Below are 19,568 nucleotides of genomic sequence, written 5' to 3'. Positions count from 1 at the left end.
CCAAGTATGCCCTAAGTGCTGTGCATTGAAGGACTAATGAGCTGCTAGGAGTGACAAAATTGATAAGCTCATTAACTGATCTTTGAAGGACTAAAGAAGGAGGTTACAGAGGAGCAGTTTGTAGCCCAGGTTCATTGTGCAAAGGACATTTTACAGTGATAGGCGGCAACCCTCCTGCCCTATGTTTGTCTTCATTGTAGTAGCGCAGGAAGACAATAGTGGGAAGAAGTCCCTAAGTCACTGAGGAGTAGCAGTGGGCAAGCAAACTCAAAGTGTTGTGGCCTTGAAGGACTAAGGAGTAGTTAGTGAGCGTGAAGACCCTATGTGTTGGTTGTCGATGGAGTGTTGTGGCCTTGAAGGACTAAGGAGTAGTTAGTGAGTGTGAAGACCCTATGTGTTGGTTGTTGATGGACTTATGATCAACTAGAGGGAAAATTAGAGAGCCGAGGTCAATGGCTTAAAGGAGTTGGTACATTAATAAAGGCAGTGCTCCAAAATGAAAGAGAAGGACCCATAATGTATTCAGGATACGACAAAGTAACTGTGATTGAGCTCTACATTAGCGAGATCGTTAGTGTATCTTGTTCTTGTATTCTTGTATTAGTGGATGTACGAGGGCCATTATCCTTGGTATGGGAGCCCTAGACTGTTGTATTATTAGTTGATTATTATAACGAAGTTGGGTTATTGTAAAAATTGTAAAAAGTTGTATATATTTTTGCACTAGTAGATTTACTGTTGTATATTGATTTGCTGTGCAAAATAGTTTCTTGTGATACTTAGATTGGTAGCGTCAATGACTGTAAGATTCTAACCTAGACTCCAGTATCGTGGAAAAACAACATTATGGATGATAGAAGTACAATCTTCATATTGTCTTCTACATGTGCTTGGAATGTAATTGTGGGCGAGTAATATTTCCATTATTTCTTTGAAAAATTGTTTGTTTAATCGAAATGTTAAGCATGGAAGATATCTATATATATCTTCCATGCTTAACCTTTTGATTAAACAAACAACTTTGTAATGAAATAAAAGAAATATTACAGGCCTTGCATTACCTTAAGAACTTTGTTGTATGAAGGCTTATGTGTAAATGTTCTTGTTACCCACCACTTGTGGGTAGTGTATATAGGAGAATTTTTTTTCTCCTAGATGGTCCTCAGCCGGTAGCCAACAACGCCTTGTAGCTGCCACCAGATAGCTCGATGTGCAATTATCTCCACCACCTAAGCTAGCCAAGTGGTCCTTCGCCCATCTGTTATGATTTTATATTTATAGGTGGGCCTCCTGACCCTAAAGGTATGGCTTTTCATTGGTATAGTTGACTAATTTTCCCTTAGTTGTCATTGGCACTTTTGGGCATGGATTGGTGGGTGGATTCGGTGGAAAGAGTGGGCTAGGTCTGTACTCTTGTCTCCACTGCCCGATTTTGTGGTTAGCCTTGTATCCTAGTCCCGTGGGATCTCCTTTACTGATCATTAGCTTTAGGGTTGGCACTTCATGGGAAATCCCGATTTTGGTTGCGTGGTCCTGCTTCCCAACACTATATCCATCACTCCCTTCCAATCATTTTAGCCCCATTCATCTCTTTTCCTATCCGGGGCTGCATGTGTCCTCTGGGTCCACATAGGGTTGTCTTTTCCCCTCCCCTTGTCCACACCTTGGGTTGGGCCTCGAACGATGCTCGAAGGTTGATGCGGCTAAAAAGAAAAGAAAAAGCATAATTTGGCCACTCCCAATAGGAAATGTACCACGAAATGCAAAAGATGGCCGGGACGTACAAATTTAGCACGTGGCCAAAAGCCAAATATGAGCTCTACCCCTTATCCATGGCCATCACTCTGGTTCTTATGGTCCTTAGATGAGCCCCTTCCATCATTAAGGAACCCATGATTGTCCCAACCCTTGGTGGACGATGAACTGCCCCACCTTAAGGGGGTTTCCATTGCTATATATTACAGAACATGCTCTCATCCCCTGGAGCCCCAAGCAGCTATGAAGAAAAATCAACCAAAGTCAAAAGGCATATGAAGAAGGGTGGAAAAACAAAGGCTGGGGTAGCTCATGTACCATGATTTGCTCCCTCTTACACTCATATACCCAAGTGTGGGCTTTCTTTATTATAGCTACCCTTGTACCATGAAATTTGTCCCGGATGACTCGCCTGATCCCCACTCCATTCCATTATCATATCATTTGCCACCTACCTTCCATGGGTCCTTGATTAATCCCCTGTTGAGCTTGGAGACATTTTTACATGCCAAAGTCCACTATGGAAGGGCATGCGACCATGAAATGCCCCATTGATCCCGTGATTTGTAATCTGTTTTACTTGATTATTCTAATGATTCATTGTATTGGAGGGCAAGGGGACACATTCGATCTTATGCAGGATTGCAGGTGGGTCTCCATTTGGGGCTTGATCTCCCTATACGGGGTCCTAGCTCTCCAGAGGGCCACATTGACACTTGTAAGGTGAGTGTTTAGAGGCATGGGCCTCCACCGTAGCAGAGAGTACTTCATGGATCCTCAACACGACTCATTGATTGCTTGTGTTCCACCTTTTGGATAAGGATGATGCCCCTGGTTCACCATGCGCAACCGACTCCACACTTGCACCATACACTTGGTGTTGAAATTTGTAACAAGGTTCGGTCTTCACAAATGTATTTGAGATGTACTTATCAAAAGAATGAAGAAAATATTATTATTATTATTATTACTTATTTGAGCATGGGTTTCATGCTTGGGTCATCATGTTTTAGGTTAATGTCTCGATTGAGGACTTCTAGGATTTATTCTGAGTCATTAGAGTCCTTGTACATTAAAAAAGACCCTTCATGGGCTTTCAAATCATGTAAAAAGAATTATTTTTGAGTAAAAAATTGATTTAGTCTTCTCCACACCAATTCGACCTCAAAAAGATCAAGTCGGCCTCAGGGCAAGTAATTCGACCTCCCTGGAAGGCTATAAATACAAGGTAGTTCGAATTCTTTTGGAGTATCTCACTCTCACACACATGGTTCGATCTCTGAAGCTGGAAGCTGGAAAGTGAAAAGTTGGTAAAGGGCTAGAAGAAGAGTTGGAAAGAAGTGCGAGTTTTTGGAGGAAGTTAGAAGACCTCAAGATCAAAATTTTGGGACAACTCTCACTCAGTTCTGAGGTGTATCAAGGGAGATTGAACTTTTCCAAGTCCGATCGAAGCTGCTGCTGGGTCGAAGCTGCTACCGGGTCGAAGCTGGTGATGGTGCTACTAGGTCGAAGTTACTGCTGGTGCTACTAGGTCGAAGTTGTTGCTGGAAGGTTAGCATATGCAAGAAGGATGGAGGGCTGACTTGGTGTGGAGGAATCTCTGTCTGGGCCTAGAGTCTTGGATTATCTCGAGAAACTATTGAAGGAAGAATTGTTGACTGGGTTTTCCCCTAGATAGGGGCTTTGCCCTGGCTGTCTGCCTATATTTGGTGTCCTTGATCTTCGTGCTATTGTTTTGGTAATTGCTTGATGAACTAAGATAAAAGAATAACATAAGAAAATTAATAAGAACACAAGAATCTCACAAGTAATTATCAAGCATAAGAAAATCTTTTTGCCTTTCCGATTTTCTAACATGATATCAGAGCTAAGGTAAAGAAGGAAAAAGGCAGTTTTGGGTATCTTCTACAAGGAGTCTAAAGGATTGATCAAGGGATCATATAAGGAGCTCTTATAAGAGAAGAACCTCACTATCTTCAAGGATAATGCCGAACACAATAAAGATTGAGAACAAATTGGAAGGAACATCAAACTATAGATCTTGGAAGAAGAGGATTGATCTCATTCTTGAAAAGAGGAAGTTCTTGGATGTGGTCAAAGGAAAGGTGAAGAAACCTACTGAAAAATCGAGTGATGTAGACAAGGTGAAGTATAGAGAATTAGAGATATTGGCTATGACACTAATGTTAGAAAGAATAAAGGACAATCTTGTCCCATACATTTCCAATATAGACCATGCTCAAGAAATGTATGAAGCTTTGTCAAAATTTTTCACCATCAAAAATATTGGTCAAGTAGCAAGTTTGAAGAATGATTAAGGACTACTAAGATGACAAAGGATGATACTGTGGCTTCATTCTTTGTGAGGATATCTAGAATTAGTGATGAACTTCAGGCCATAGATGAAATTGTACTGGAGAAGGAGCTAGTAATGATTGCACTATTGGGATTACCACCTACTTGGGAGTTGTTTTGCTTTAGGTCTCAATAGTTGGAAAGAAGCTCCTACCTTTGAACAATTATGGAATGCTTACACCCAAGAAGAAATGAGAATTCATTAGTATCCAACAATGAAGGAGAAAAGGTGTCAAATGCATATTCCGCTTGTCACAAGAAAGGACACTCCAAGAAGTCAAGAGGGTTTCCTCTAGAGGACCTCCAAATTTCACGAAATTTCAATGGTGGGATCTCAAGATATTGCAAGCTCCTAGCCCAAGGATCGTTTTTTGCCCTAGGTTTCCCTTGGCTAGTGACCTCATTTGGATCATTGTATTCTATCCGAAAAATATTTGTACATTGATCCCCTTCCCTTCCACAATTAGGTCAAGCCCCTCCTTGATTGATCAATTCCATTTCCATGACCTAATTCTGGGTCCACTTGGTCTCGTGTGGTCCCATAACTTTACAACTACAACTCTGCAAAGATCACATAAAGACCAAGTCTCCATAAGGATTTCTAGCCCTAGGAACCAACTTTACAAGATACATTCCCAAACCCTAGCCTCGAGAATCCTCTTAGCCCTTCCTAGAGAGCTTATCACCTTGCTTTCCAAGCAAGAAAGCCATATAATTGAGTCTCTCTTGTGAATAGGTCTTGGGAATCACCATTCATCCTTTCATTGACATATCCATTATTGTGATTCCTCTTATACCAGGTCTCCTCTCATCGGTGAAAGGTCGTAAAGAGCAGGGAGCCTTAGCTGAGGTGACAGTGGGCTATCGCTCCATTGTTTCCCTTGACCTAGTAGTTGCTCTATAGGATCCCTTCCTAGGACCCCTGCTAGTTTGAGTGGAAACATTTTGGCGCCATTGCCGGGGACATGAGACACGTGTTTTATTTCCCTTATGACATCATTGGCAATCATTCTTGGCGACTCCATTGGAAGAAATAAGCCCTAGTTCTTTCTTGTACTTCAAAGATAATGCTTGTAGGGTGAAGAAAGCATCTATCAAGACATTTTAATTCACCTTGGCGACTCCATTTTGATCCTAATATGTAAAATCATAAAACATGGATTATGGTGAAAGAGAAATTACCTTTGTCTCTCCATTTGCAAAACTCAATGATCAAGATCTTCAGGAACTACAAAAGAACGTGGACAAATATTTTGAGTTTTATGAAGATTTATTGGAGAACATGGATAAGGAATTCATGCTTATGTTTCATATGTCAACACAAAAACATCACTACGTAATGATGTGTGCATATGAGAGGGATTCTAGCCGTCTCTTTGACTTTGCTGGCCTAACCCGTGCTTTCAATTTTCTAACTGACCTAATCAATGAAAAATATTATAATCAGTTGCAAAGCCCCACCCAATGTAATCAATTAGATGATCAAGCTGACCTTGAAGAAAATTCAAATGTGGAAGGCAATCATGAAAATGAAGAATATATGGAAGAATGGAACCCATCTAAAGAAGATCACAAGACCATAGGGGGTCTTCACAATGCAAATTTAAGGATTGAGAATGTCCATGACATGAGTGAGAGCACCATCAAAGTCCATGAGGATCAACATGATGAAGTGGGCACTTGGCATTGAAGGCATGGATATTGTAGCTCCTTATGATGATGACGTTTACAATTTGTTATGCATTAATGAGGGAAAATGGGATGTGGGCAACGATCATTTTGACTATGACCCTATTTCTGACACTGACACCGAAATTGAGGTTGGAATTGATTCTCCTTTTCCCCAGGACATTACTCATGATGATATTCCTACTCACACCATCGAAAGGGAGGATCATGGTTTTCCCATGAATGAAGAAGGTATATGGAAATGGTGGGCCCCATTTATGACATAGATGATGACACTGACAAAGGGCTTGTTTTTCTCGACCTCCCTCGGGATCCCAATAGCATAGCTGCATTATCCAGAAGCCCTCGCCTTGGCCATTCTCACATTATCACAATTATGGATGTTCCCTTTTCCTCTCTTAGGTATGATGCTAAGGAAGAACTATCCATCATATGTATCCCTCCTTCCCCCTCATATCCTTAGGATTGTGAATATGATTATCATGAGCAAACTGCTTGTTGTGTCTCCCGTTGTCACCGGTCTCTCTTTCCTCCTAGTCATGACGCTGTGGTGGTCATAAAGCATGATATTAATGATGGGGACCATAATGGGGATGATAGGCCTGAGCTTGCTATCCATCAAAGGTTTAAGAGGTTAATTGTTGATATCTATATCTTTTGGTTGGAAGAAAGGATCTTGTGGAATAGATTGCATCCGTTGACTCCCTCTTCCCCCATGGTACTCCATGCATGGTCATTTCGTTTTCTTGCCTCACGCCCTTGTGACCTTCCATATTGTCATTCCTATCCCTGACTTTAGATCTGTTGCATGAGTAAACAGAATGGCAGTTCTTTTCACATTGACTGGATGATGTGTTGGTTGCATTGGATCTATGTTTACACTTAGTATTTGGGTGATGTAACATGCGTGTTAGGGTAGGATGCATTGCATGTTCGTTTTCTCATTAGAACTATTATCATATGATATTTTCATGATAGATTAGTTGCATTTAGATTAAATTTGCATTTTACTTTTTTCTTGCTTTTTTATGGCCTAATACCAAGCATGGGTGATCACAAGACATCGCAAAAACATGCTGCCCCGTGTGCTTGGTCTTTGATATGTGTAGGTAATATGTATGCGGTACCAAGAGATTGTTGGTGCTCATGACCAATGTTGCACGAAGCGGGGACGTTTTTTGGAAGTGGGGACGCGGAAGCGTCATTTTCCAAAAATCTAGGAAGCGAAGCGTCCGCGGAAGCGTCTGCTATATATATATATATTTATATTTTTTGCATTTATACTCAAAACAAACATCCCAAATACCAAATTAATTGTAGAAGACATGAAAACATGCATATTTTTGCATAAATCAAGATAGATATGGCATCCATGATTCCATTGTAGTTACTAGTATGTACAACAATCATCTATATTCTAGCTATTACAAACATACATCAAATTTTTAAGCATATTATAAAACATAAAACATTTAAGCGTATTATAAAACATAAAACATAGAGCATATTATGATTTATCTAGCAAGTGAGCAACTGTCAACATTTGTCATGTCCAAAATTCAAATAATAATGTTTACAAAATATGTCACTTGGTCACCGCCAAGACAAAAAAGGTTCAAAATTCAAATTCACAAGCCTACAAGTCTAATGAGTAATCTATGACAAAAGTAGTAGATTGTGAATATATCTACTAATCTCTCCTCCTTCCACCACGAAGAGAACGTGGCAGCGGGCCTCCACATGGTGGCTATGAAGAAGATGGTGCCTGTGGAAGTTGTGGCTGTGGCACTGAAACTGATGAAGAAGAACCCCCTGTTGTTGGTGTTGAACCATGGAACCTAGGAACCAAGGGGACCAGATGGGGGTGGGGGTGGCATATCAACACGATCATCATCATCCTGGAATCGCTCAAAAAATTCATGCAAAAAAAAAACACTAGTTAACAAAAAAATTAAAAACATGAATTAGAGAAATGCTTTATAAGGAAAAATTGGAAAGTTCATACCACAATGGACATACCTGGATAAGAGCATCCTCTAATTGCTCTAATCGCAACAGTCCATCCTCCAAATTGGGCTCCTCTGGATTTTTGTCCCAAATCAACAAGTTTTTATTAGACTTTGCATCTTCACAGTAATGGGACAACAATCGCAAGTTGTAATGAACATAAACTAAGCTCTCTGCCTGGTCTAAACTCAACTTGTTCCTTTTAACATTGTGGATGAAAGAATAAGAGCTCCAACACCTCTGTGCAGAAGAAGTGTTTACCACCTGTGATAGCACTTGCAATGCCAAAGTCTGTAGAAGTGGAGTACCCCCTCCACGCATGTTCCACCCCTCAAGAGAAGAAAAAGTCTCTCGATCTTTAATTGCATGCATGCTCCCAAATGGACCAGTGTTAAGCGTATAGTTGCTCACCTGTCTCCGTACCAATGCAGCCTCCTCCTCATTAGGGATTAATTTACTCAATGCAACCATATATTTTCTGTGAACCTCTTGATCTTTGTGTGGTTTTCTCCTGCTTGCCACCCCAGGTGCTGGTGTTGAAAGCCATGATGGATGATAGTATTTAGGTGTCAAAACATATGCTAATGCATGCAATGGAACATTTAGCATTTCCCATCAGTTTTCCACCTCTGCACGAATATAATTGTACAAGGTGGTATCTCTAGGCTCAACAATGTCTATAATCTGCCCCAACATGCTATCCATTTTCTCATACACCTCCCCAATTACTGGTTGATCTGAATCTGCAAACTTGATCATGTAATAAATTGGTTTGGTGAATTGCAAAACATATTTAACCTGTGCCCAAAAGTAACTGTCAAGAACAGTGTCCTTGACTGCATTAGCACCATCTATGTCAGTGTTAATTTCATCCCATGATTCAGCACACACCAGATTAGTTAAAGCTTGTCTCACTTTCACTAGCCACCTAAAGGTGAGGTAATAACTAGCAAATCTTGTCTTTGCAATTTTAAGCAACTGCAACTTGGAGTAAGTGCCATAGAAGTAGTTTACCCTTGTATGCCCTGTGATGAATTTAATGAGTTGCTTCCCTCTCCTGTAAAGCTCTCCACCCACATTCTTTGTGTTTCACAATATCATGCATCAAAAGGTTCAATGTGTGAACCAGGCACCCAGACCAAAAGATGTGTGGATAAGTACGTTCAATAATTTTTCCTGCTGCCTTACAATTTGCTGCATTATCTGTGATCACTTGAACCACATTATTCGGACCAACATCTTTGACTGATTTCAATTGGAGATCTGCAATGTTTTGTGCAAATGCAGTGATGGAGGAGGAGTCATGACATGTAATAAATACTGCACCACTAGAAGAAACGCCAAGAACATTTACCAAATGTTGGTTTCTAATATTTGTCCACCCATCTGATACAATGGATACCCCAGAATCTACCCACTCATTTGTAAAATGTGTCAAAGCTCTTTGAACCTTAGCTTTTTCTCTTTCTAATAACACTATTCTAGCTTTCACATAGTTGGGGGCCTTGTATCCTTTTGGGGCTTCATTGATGGCCTTTATCATTTCATGCCAATAGGGAGAGCAAAGCACATTGAATGGTACACCGCAAGCACAAAGAAAACGGACTATCTTTCCATCCACATCATCCCTCCCAGCAACATTAAGGAAATTCCCTATTTTTCTTCTACCTCTAGAGCTTGCAGAAGTACCATGAGGAGATGAGCAGCTACCAAATTTAGAGGTTGCACTTGATTTAGAATGAATTTTTTGTTTCTTGTTTTTTTGTTGTGCAACCTCCTCTATTTGGATGTATTTTCTTCTTTCTTCAGTTGAAATGTTTGGGCAAATTTGTACCACCACAGGACCCTTTTTTTCGTCACTGTCCAGCACCCCACAAAGATGCCTCCTCACACGGGTATATGAACCACAATATGGTTTTCCTCCATGACAACCATGAGGGCACACAAATTTGTAAGTTCCACCACCCTTTCCCCCATCAAGTTTGGTCACATAGTTCCACAAGGGTTGTAATGTAGCTTTCCCATCTAGTGTTTCAGTTTCCCCTTCAGGTTCATCCCCTTCCTCTTCAAACCCTTCCTCCTCATCATACATTGGGTGGACCACTGTCCTCTTGTGTTTCTTCCCTTCTATTCCTATTCCCCTTTGCCATCATTAAAGCCAAGAGTGGAATGATACATAGAAGCCAAAAGAACACCATCTTGGAATATGGATATAGGTGGTGGACAACCTGCAAGTAAAGGAGCAAGTAGAAACAATGGGAAAGAGTAGGAGAGGGAGGAGAAAAATACAAAAAAAATGTTAAAAAAATAAGGGAGTTTGGGATTTGAACTTACCTCTTTAGCTCTTGTAGATGAAGTCCTCCAAGCTCTTGCTCCAAGCTCGTCCTCCTCCTCCTTCACTTCTCCAAGCTCTCCTCTCTTCTCTTCTCCTCTCCTCTCTTCTCTTCTCATAAACTCAAAGTGAGAAAATGAGGAATGAATGGGGGCTTTATTCCCTTCATTCCTCACCTTAACCTCACCCTAACCCACCCCCTTTATGCTAAGTCAACATAAATTAAAAAAAAATTAAAAAAAACGAATTTTTGCCTTGCGCGTGGCCTTTTCTGGAAGCGTACGCTTCCTCCTCCGAAGCGCCACACTTCCGACGCCCGAAGCACCGTACGAAGCGCGCTTCGGAGGCCTGAAAGCGGCGCTTCCGACCCACGGTTCTGAAAAGTCCAAGGAGCGGCAAAAAAAATCGGAAGCGCGCTTCTGGCGAAGCTTCCTAGGCGCTTCCGCACGGGATGCGCTTCCTGGCTTGGAACCGGGGGGGGTGGGGGGCACTTCGTGCAACATTGCTCATGACCTCTCGCTCGAGTAGCTTCATGCACCTCTTCGAGAGTTCATGTCCCAGTTGGAGCTAGATGTTACCGACCACCTGTGGGTAGTGTGTATAGGAGAATTTTTCTCTCCTAGATGGTCCTTTAGTCTGCAACCAAGACCCCCTTGCAACGACCACATAGCTCGATGTTCCATTATCTCTGCCACCTGAGCTAGCCAAGTGGTTTCTCGCCCATCTGTTATTATTGTATGTTTGAAGGTGGGCCTCACGATGCCAAAGTTATGGCTTTGCATTGGTATAGTTGAGTAATTTTCCTTAGTTGTCATGGGCACTTTTGGGCATGGATTGGTGGGGGTATTCCGCAGAAAGAGTGGGCTAGGTCTGTATTCTTGTCTGCACTACCTGATTTCGTGGTTAGCCTTGTATCCTAGTCTTGCGGGATCTTCTTTACTGGCCATTAGCTTTAGGGTTGTCATTTCATGGGAAATCCTAATTTTGGTTGTGTGGTCCCGCTTCTCGACACTATATCCATCACACTCCTTTCCACTCATTTTAGCCCCATTCATCTCTTTTCCCATCTGGGTCCAGATAGGGTTAGCCTTCCCCCTCCCCTTGTTCACACCTTGGGTCAGGCCTGGAACGATATGGAGGTTGATGCAGCTAAAAAGAAAAGTAAAAGCATAATTTTGCCACTCTCAACAGGAAATGTACCACAAAATGCAAAGGATGGTCGGGACATACAAATTTAGCACGTGGGGAAAAGCCAACCATGAGATCTACCCCTTATTCATGGCCATCTCCCTAGTTCCTATGGACCCTAGATGAGCCCCCTCCATCATTAAGGAACCCATGATTGTCCCAACCCTTGTTGGGCGATGAATTGCCCCACCTTAAGGGGGTATCCATTGCTATATATTACACAACATTCTCTCATCCCCTAGAACCCAAAGCAGTTATGAAGAAAAATCAATCAAAGTCAAAAGGCATATGAAGAAGGGTGGAAAAACAAAGGCGGTGTAACTAATGTACCACAATTTGCTCCCTCTGACACTCTTATACCTAGGTGTGGGCTTCCCTTATTATAGTTACTCTTGTACCATGACATGTGGTCTGGATGATTCCCTTGATCCCCACAACGTTCTATTATCATATCATTTGCCACCTACCGTTTGAGGGATGTACCATGGACATGTCACCCCCTTTAAAGGTTGAATCCACCTATTAGGGTTGTTTATTAACCCCCTATTGAGCTTGGAGACGCTTGTACATGCCAAAATGCCAAAGCCCTCTATGGAAGGGCATGCCACCCTGAAATCCCCCATTGATCCCATGACTTGTAAGCTCTTTTACTAGATTATTCTAATGATTCGTTGTACTGGAGGGCAAGGGGACACATTGGATCTTATGCAAGATTGCGGGTGGGTCTCCATTTGGGGCTTGGTCTCCCTATATGGGGTCCTAGCCCTCTAGAGGGTCACATTAGTACTTGTATGGTGAGTGTTGAGAGCCATGGACCTTCATCATAGAAGAGTGTACTTCATGGATCCTCAACAACACTCATTGATTGCTCCTGTTCCACCTTTTGGATAAGGATGATGCACTTGGTTCACCATGCCCAACTGGCTCTACACTTGCACCATACACTTGGCAAATGATCTGGGGTTCAGATGAGGGCTTATGACATCTTCCAAGCCCTCACAGATGGTTTACATGCATTTTCGATCCTCTTGGAGACCCATGAGGATGCCCTTGTGCCCCTCACACCCACTTGGGGACACCACATGGATTTGTTTGGAAACAAGGGGCCAACCACTTGTCCACTATGTTTGAGGTCCATTTCCACATCATGGCACACTCAGGACTTCATTAGGCCTCCTCAAAGGCCCAACGACTCACTTTATTGATCATTCTACCTTTTTGAGAGGCTTATTATTATGTTATTGAGCTATCTTGGTGGGCTTGTCACCAAGGGATGTTATTATTGCACAATATTTTATTATTTGGGGGCTTAAATAGGCCAAATTAGGCAAATTGAACTCATTAGTGATTGTATAAATAGAATGAGGTGATTCTTTTTGATCATCATCACTTGGAATTGGATTTAGTAGCTCTTGAGAATTTCACATTCCCTTTTGGAGGATGAGTTTGGATGTTATGGATGAATTTTGATGTTTGGATCTATTTCTCTTGTCTTGGAGCTTCATTATTGGCATAACATGATGATTGGATATACTCTTTTGTACATGTAAGTAATATTTTCTTGCTTATTCTTGTTATGTACTGTCACATGAATGTTGTTGGGGTTTTCGCTATACAAGTATGAAATTTATTGCTTTACTTTGCGAAATTGTGGAAATATTGATCTTTTGTAGCGTTGCATCATTGCATGGGCCATGTATGAATGGGTGAATGTTCCTAGAGATTATTTTGTTGAAATACATCTTGACAAGTCATCAATTATTGCATATCGAAGTATAAAGATCTCAAGTAGTTGCTCTCATACCCTAATGCCATGCGAAGCTGCTTGAAGACCTCCTTGATTGGGTAAACATCTTCCAAACCATAAATTCTCCTAACTCCATCTCTCCCAATGGATAAGTCACCTGTCCTTGCATAGGTGGTCACTTTAAACACATATTTCTCTTACCTCTCCTCTTTCTAGGCCTAGCTTCCATAGGTCATCTAGGGCATCACTTATCTCACGTTCTAGGCATCAAAAGTCTCAATCTTTTGTCTATTACTTCGCTAGGGTTTCCTCTAGAGGCCCTCAAAATTTCACGAAATTCTGGCGGTGGGAGCTCAAGATATTGCAAGCCCTAGCCCAAGGATTGTTTCTTGCCCTAGGTTTCCCTTGGCTAGTGACCTCATTTGGATCATTGTATTCTATCCTAAGAAGATTTGTCTGTTGATCCTCTTCCCTTCCACAATTAGGCCAAGGCCCTCCTTGATTGATCAATTCGACTTCCATGACCTAATTCTGGGGCCACTTGCTCCCGTGTGGTCTCACAACTTTACAACTCCAACTCCGCAAAGATCACATATAGACCAAGTTTCCATAAGAATTTCTAGGCCTAGGAATCATCTTTACAAGTTACATTTCCAAACCCTTAGCCTTGAGAATCTTCTTAGACCTTCCTAGAGAGCCTATCACCTTGCTTTCCAAGCAAGAAAGCCATATAATCGAGTCTCTCTTGTGAATATGTACCAGGCCTCCTCCCATCGGTGAAAGTCCGTAAAGAGCAGGGAGCCTTAGCTGAGGTGACAATGGGCAATCGCTCCATTGTTGCCCTTGACATAGTAGCTGCTCTATAGGATCCGGTGCTAGGACTGTTGCTAGTTTGAGTGGTAACAGTTCCGATGGGTCCTAAGACAGTTTTATGAGACCTTTTGTTATTAAAAATTGTCACAAATGCAACCAAACAAAAAATAATTTATCGATCCACATCAAGGAGGTATTGTCATAGCATGTGCGATGTGCATGCAATCATACAAAAAAAATTTATCCATCCACATCAGGGTGGTGTTTTCACAACATGTGCCGTGTACTGGAGATGGCAGCTCTAAGCTAAAATATTGAAAGCATTGGAGTTATGCTATTAAGAGTTTGCCCAGTGTACTGATCAATTTGTTTAATTTTGTCAATATTTATGGGAAGTAGTTAAGTCATGACAACAATGAAGTTTGTAAGCTATTATGTGTGAGGTTGCTTTGATGAATCATAGCCAATGATTTTGAGATTTGAGAAGTTGGAGATGATTATCTTCGCTGAATATAAGTCAGGATCTCCTAAGCATATGTTCCCAATATGGTTCGTAGTATTGCGAAATTCCCAAGGCTTGTTAATAACCCTGCACAATTCTTTTGCATGCTGGGTTTAGTTATATCAATATACGTATAACTGTTTGCCTCATACACTCTGACTTCAAGAATCTGTAGTCTGTATCATCATCCACATTGTTTTAGCCTACTACACAATCATTTTAGGTATGTGTTAGATGCTAAGTTAAGTTTAGTGCAGTTACTAACTAATGGTTCAAAACATGGCAAGTATACTTCCTTTGTTATTAGGCCTAATAATTGTTTTGCGGTTAACACATTTTCAGGGAATTTGATTTAGGTTCAGCTCTATTTGGGAGTAGTTTGCAAACTATTGTAGATCAGACAGGAATCTAATTTCTCTGGCCCAGTCCATTAGTATGTTAGATACTGTCGGGTGTTTGTGAGAATCAGATGCATGCCTGTACATATATAGAGTTTTGTTACATCTAAAAGATGTGGGATATGCAATGGTGTTGGAGCTTGTTTGGAAAGTAATCTGATATCAGAAATTATAATTTGTTTATTTGAAATTTTTGTGGATTTGCTTCTATTTGTATGCATGCATTTCATGCAACATCATTGACATAGCTGATAGAGTTATATTTGCTCCTTGTCAAATTGTAATCATAGCATGACTACAAATTTATGCAAGATATGGTTTCTTTGTCAGGTTGCATCCCTCGGAGAAGGCATTTCATTGGAGGCACGCTTATTAAACAGGTAAACTTTTCCTACTTAAACTGCATATTTTGAACAGTTATCTCTTTCTGTATATGGTTCAGAAAATGATAAAGATGTGTGGAAGATTGATTTAGATATTATATCTTTCAGAAAGGAGGCAGCATTGCGTCAGAGGGAGGTAAGCATGCATTTCTCTTAAATTTTAATTTAAGAAATTACTGGTGTATGAGGTCAAGGTAACGTGTTGCTCATTTTTTTGTGCGCTGTGTGATACATTGGCTTTTTAGGGCATGGGTTAAAGAGATAATATCAAGTTTAAGCTTCTAAGTTAACTCTTACATAAGAGGATTTTTATAACAAAGTCTTTTGCAACAAACTCTTTTAATTTTAGATGAGATCTTTCTTCGTTACAAATTCGAAATTTATAGATCTAGATTAACAATATGACAAAGTGGGATGGTGTAGTGGCAAAGGGAGAAACATTCATTGCATTACTGTCATAGACTCTAGAGTCAAATGCTGACATGGTAATAGGTGACAGCATTTCTTCAAGCCCATGAATGAAATATCAAAGTCAATGAAATCTAAATGCTGATAAACTACATCAGGAAAGAGAAAGGAGATGAACATTGGGATCAAGGAGCGGACCAAATGGTGATGACAATGAGATGATAAACTAACAGCTTACTACTACTAAAGCAAATAGAAGCAGATACAAGAAGCTTCAGAAATACAAAACCTCAATGCCTGACTTAATGTATAAAATGGTATTATATATGGATTGCACTATGGAATATTTTATTAATTATTTTATCTACAATAATAAATGCCGATGGCAGGAGGAAACAGGACTAACCTTATTATATCAAGGTCCCCAACATTAGGATTGAAGACCCGAACATTACAAGGACCTTTGGGGACAAAACTATATATTAAAGAAAGTTCTTTAATATTTGATCAAAAGGATGATGGACCATGCCAAGTTTAAAAGTTATACTTTCTAAATTTCACAGGAAATTAATTTTCAATGTTCAATGCTTGTGCATGTATATACAAAGCAATATTGAAAGGCTAATAGATATAAATGTTTTTAAGGGTACTAGTTAGGATAAGTTATCACTTTGTGCATGGTGATGGTTGTACATTAGGCAAATCGATGGATCATCTGTAGCTAGTCTCATTTATAGCAAATTTTATCTTTTTACAATTACCTGTCTTATGAAATTCACAATGATCCGGCAGAAGTTAGAACATTATTATGCATAAAAGCATTTATATTTGGGCAAACATATTCAATATTTTGGATTATTAATAATAGAAGTCATTTAAACATTCTTCATGTAACGAAAATAAATAATAAATAAATAATAGTGATAATGATTAATTAAGTGACACATCTTAAGTAAAGGACATGACCTAAATAAATAATAGTGATAATGATTAATTAAGTGACACATATTAAGTAAAGGACATGACCTAACTAAGGGATATGACTCATCAACCGACGTGACCAGCTAATGTGTATAAGTATACTTTCATGTGTTGTTGCATCGATCATCATCTACTTTATTCAACTTTTAGATATATAATTATTTGTTCTATTTGGATTTAAACTATTTGTCCTTATTATGCCGGATATTCCTCAGTAAATGAGCTATTGCTCATTTCATTTGGTATCATAGCCACACCCAAATTTTTGAAGTTTCTCTGATTCCAGAGCGGTGACCAGAAAGTGGCCTCTAGCCATTAAAGTTAAGAAACTTTATTGAAGAAAGAGTATATCCTTGCAAATTTGAAGAACAAATCAGATATTGAAAAAAAAAGTAAAAAAATCAGAAGAAATAACCATGGAACTGTTAAAATTTCCAACTTTAGACGAGTGATGTCCAAATGATCTCATAGCAATGAAATCAAATTGAATTTATTTAATTGCTGAAATCTAATTTTTTGAACATAGTATCAGTCACACAATAGCATAACAAGTCAATTGTGAAGCGTAAATAAAACACACATACATAGATGTTTTTTGCTGCAAATCAACTTCTCATTCCTTAGATCAAAGCTTTCAAGGTAACTTCCACGGCCTGCTAAACAAGCAACTGTATGGTCAAACATATCAACCAAAACAGATTTTTATGGCCTGCTGAAGAGGAGTATGGCCTGCACAGGAAAGGGAAAAACAACAGCACAAAATTATGGCCCATATGATTTGTTGTATGGCTGCTACTGTATGCCATGTGCGGTATTGTTACTGCAAAATCTAGCAGGCCTAGTGCAAAGCCTCAGTAGGCAAAATTGACATTATGGCAACAAGAGATCAACCACCACTGTTACTTCAGTAGCCCTTCTCTAGCTGTTTAGTGGTGAATTGAATCCCAGAAGGGAGGCTTACCTATATAGATCACCTAAAGGATATCCAACAAGAAGGGCTTAAGGTGATACAAGGTCTAATGATTGGGATAATTTACTGGCGGAGCCTAGAAGGCTAAGATAATCTTTACCAGAGTTTAACTACTCTATCCCTAGGTCTCTTAAATAGATTAATGAGCTTTTATAAGTTAGAATTTGAGAGATATTCAATGATATGGCATGCAATGTCATATAACAGCTTGAGGAAATAGCCTTCCAAGGGTAGATCAATAAAGGACAAGGCTATCAATTAGGTAAGTAAGTTTTAGGGTATGCAAGAGAGTTTTTATGGCTGAAACATGCATAAAACAGCATGGGATGGCATCAGCTCTAATTATAGGTTATAACCATGCAATTAATGCTAGATTTTGCCTTTTTTCAAGTTATTAAATGCGATCCCTATTAGGATGACAACAACACATCAAATTAAATTACTATATAGCACAATTTGAAGAAAACCCTAGACCTAGATACCTAGAAATTAGAAAGAAGAGAGAGAAAATAGTTTAGAGAAAACATTGATCAACATCTACTAGACTAATGCCTTGAAAGTTGATATAATTGGGAAAGGGAGTCTTTTAGGGAAAATTCAATGAAGATGACCTTGATGAAGAGGGTGAGAGAGCAAGAGTCTCTTATTACAAACCCTAACAACTTCCTTAGATGGGAGATTTTAAGTTTAGGAGATGCACATGTTAGAGTTCTACTGACGGATTCATAGAAAACATTTCTCGTGGCATGAAGAATCAAGATTTCGAGAATCGAAACAAATATTGCAATTTTAACATGGCACATGTAGCACCCCTAATTCACTTGGATATCATGCACAAATGAAAGAAGATTGAAATTAAACTTACAAAATTCCACAAGAGTCTCTTCAAACAATCCCAAAGAAAGTCTCTTCATGCAAAAATCCTCCTTAATAGATAATTCACTCATAAATTTACATTGTTCCCAAGTAAAAAAGAAGACGAGCTCGTGCGTGCTTCTAAAGAAGGAAAAGTGTGATGAATGATGATCATGAATAAGTAAGTGAGACTCCCTCCTATTTATACGAGGGTAACAAAGTCTCACTTCACTAACTTTACAAGCAAAAGCTCTAAAGAAAATTTGTTTGAGTGTTCAACTAGGTTGGTGGTCACAAGCCAATCTTGAGATAGCTCTAAAACATAACAATATGCCAAAAATAAACCACACATGTGGGAAAAGAATGATCTCCACCACGACATAATCCTCCAAGATAAGTAATAATGCATCAAGAGAGGCAATGGTCCAAGAGTTCTCTGTTGATTTCTGGTAGTATCAAATGTGCTCTAGCCTTAAGATTTTGTAGGGAGGCTAGGGCACATGCATTCCACAATACCAGGAAATTGTTTTGGGAAATTAATTTTTTTTAATGGAGGCCTAAGTCTAAACTTAGGAAATTAAAATAATTAAAGGGTATTAATTAATCTGGGTATGAATCTTCTAGAAGAAGGCGAAGACCCAACCAAGATGATCTGAGCCATTGATTAGAATCTAATCTAGGCCATTGATTAATCAACGAGAAGATTATAAGAAGAGTTTTGATGGGCATTTGGAAAGACACATCGAGTGAGATCAAGAGATCGATTTCTCAAGAGAGCAACACAACACTTGCAGGAGAAGTCATCGAGGAGATTTCTTGCAGTGAGGGATAGGGATAATTTTCTGGTTGAAGAGTTTCCTGATCTGGGGATACATTTCGGAGGAGGCAGAGAGAGATCCAGAAGAGGCAACATAGAGCCACACTGAGGCAATGCAGAGGCCTTGAGGAGATTCACAAATTTGTTGAGGAGCAGATTAGATCCAGTGCCAGGAACCAGGTTGTGAGACTAGAGGGCCAGAGGATAGAGCATCCAACCAGCAGATCGATCGTCTAGAGGGAGTGACGCGGTAACTATCATTTGTGATGCAGAGCAACGCAATGATTACGCAGAGGCAGTTTGGGGCTAGCCATTCAGTGGTTGGATCAGTGTCGGATCTCCAGTGATAGTGTGAGGTACCTCTCGCT

The 19,568-nt window shown here is 39.9% G+C and overlaps 1 protein-coding gene across 2 annotated transcripts in view; it reads left to right on the top strand.

Moving 5' to 3' along the window:
- The window catches only part of LOC149203395 (coiled-coil domain-containing protein SCD2-like), a 405,302-nt gene that overhangs the window by 117,995 nt on the left and 267,739 nt on the right, over positions 1–19,568 (top strand). For both annotated transcript variants that reach the window (XR_016253953.1, XM_089403421.1), the window contains exons 6-7: positions 15,117–15,166; positions 15,278–15,305. Coding sequence is in view for 1 of the 2 variants with exons in the window: in XM_089403421.1 (XP_089259547.1) it covers positions 15,117–15,166; positions 15,278–15,305 (78 nt within the window). In the remaining variant the exon portion in view is untranslated. The remainder of the gene's footprint in view (positions 1–15,116; positions 15,167–15,277; positions 15,306–19,568) is intronic.

The sequence above is a fragment of the Pinus tabuliformis genome, chromosome 2_1 (assembly GCF_031772625.1).
Source record: "Pinus tabuliformis cultivar Carrire ecotype Pingquan chromosome 2_1, CPIR1, whole genome shotgun sequence".
In the NCBI taxonomy this organism is placed as follows: Eukaryota; Viridiplantae; Streptophyta; class Pinopsida; order Pinales; family Pinaceae; genus Pinus; species Pinus tabuliformis.
This window is presented reverse-complemented; position numbering and strand designations above follow the sequence as displayed.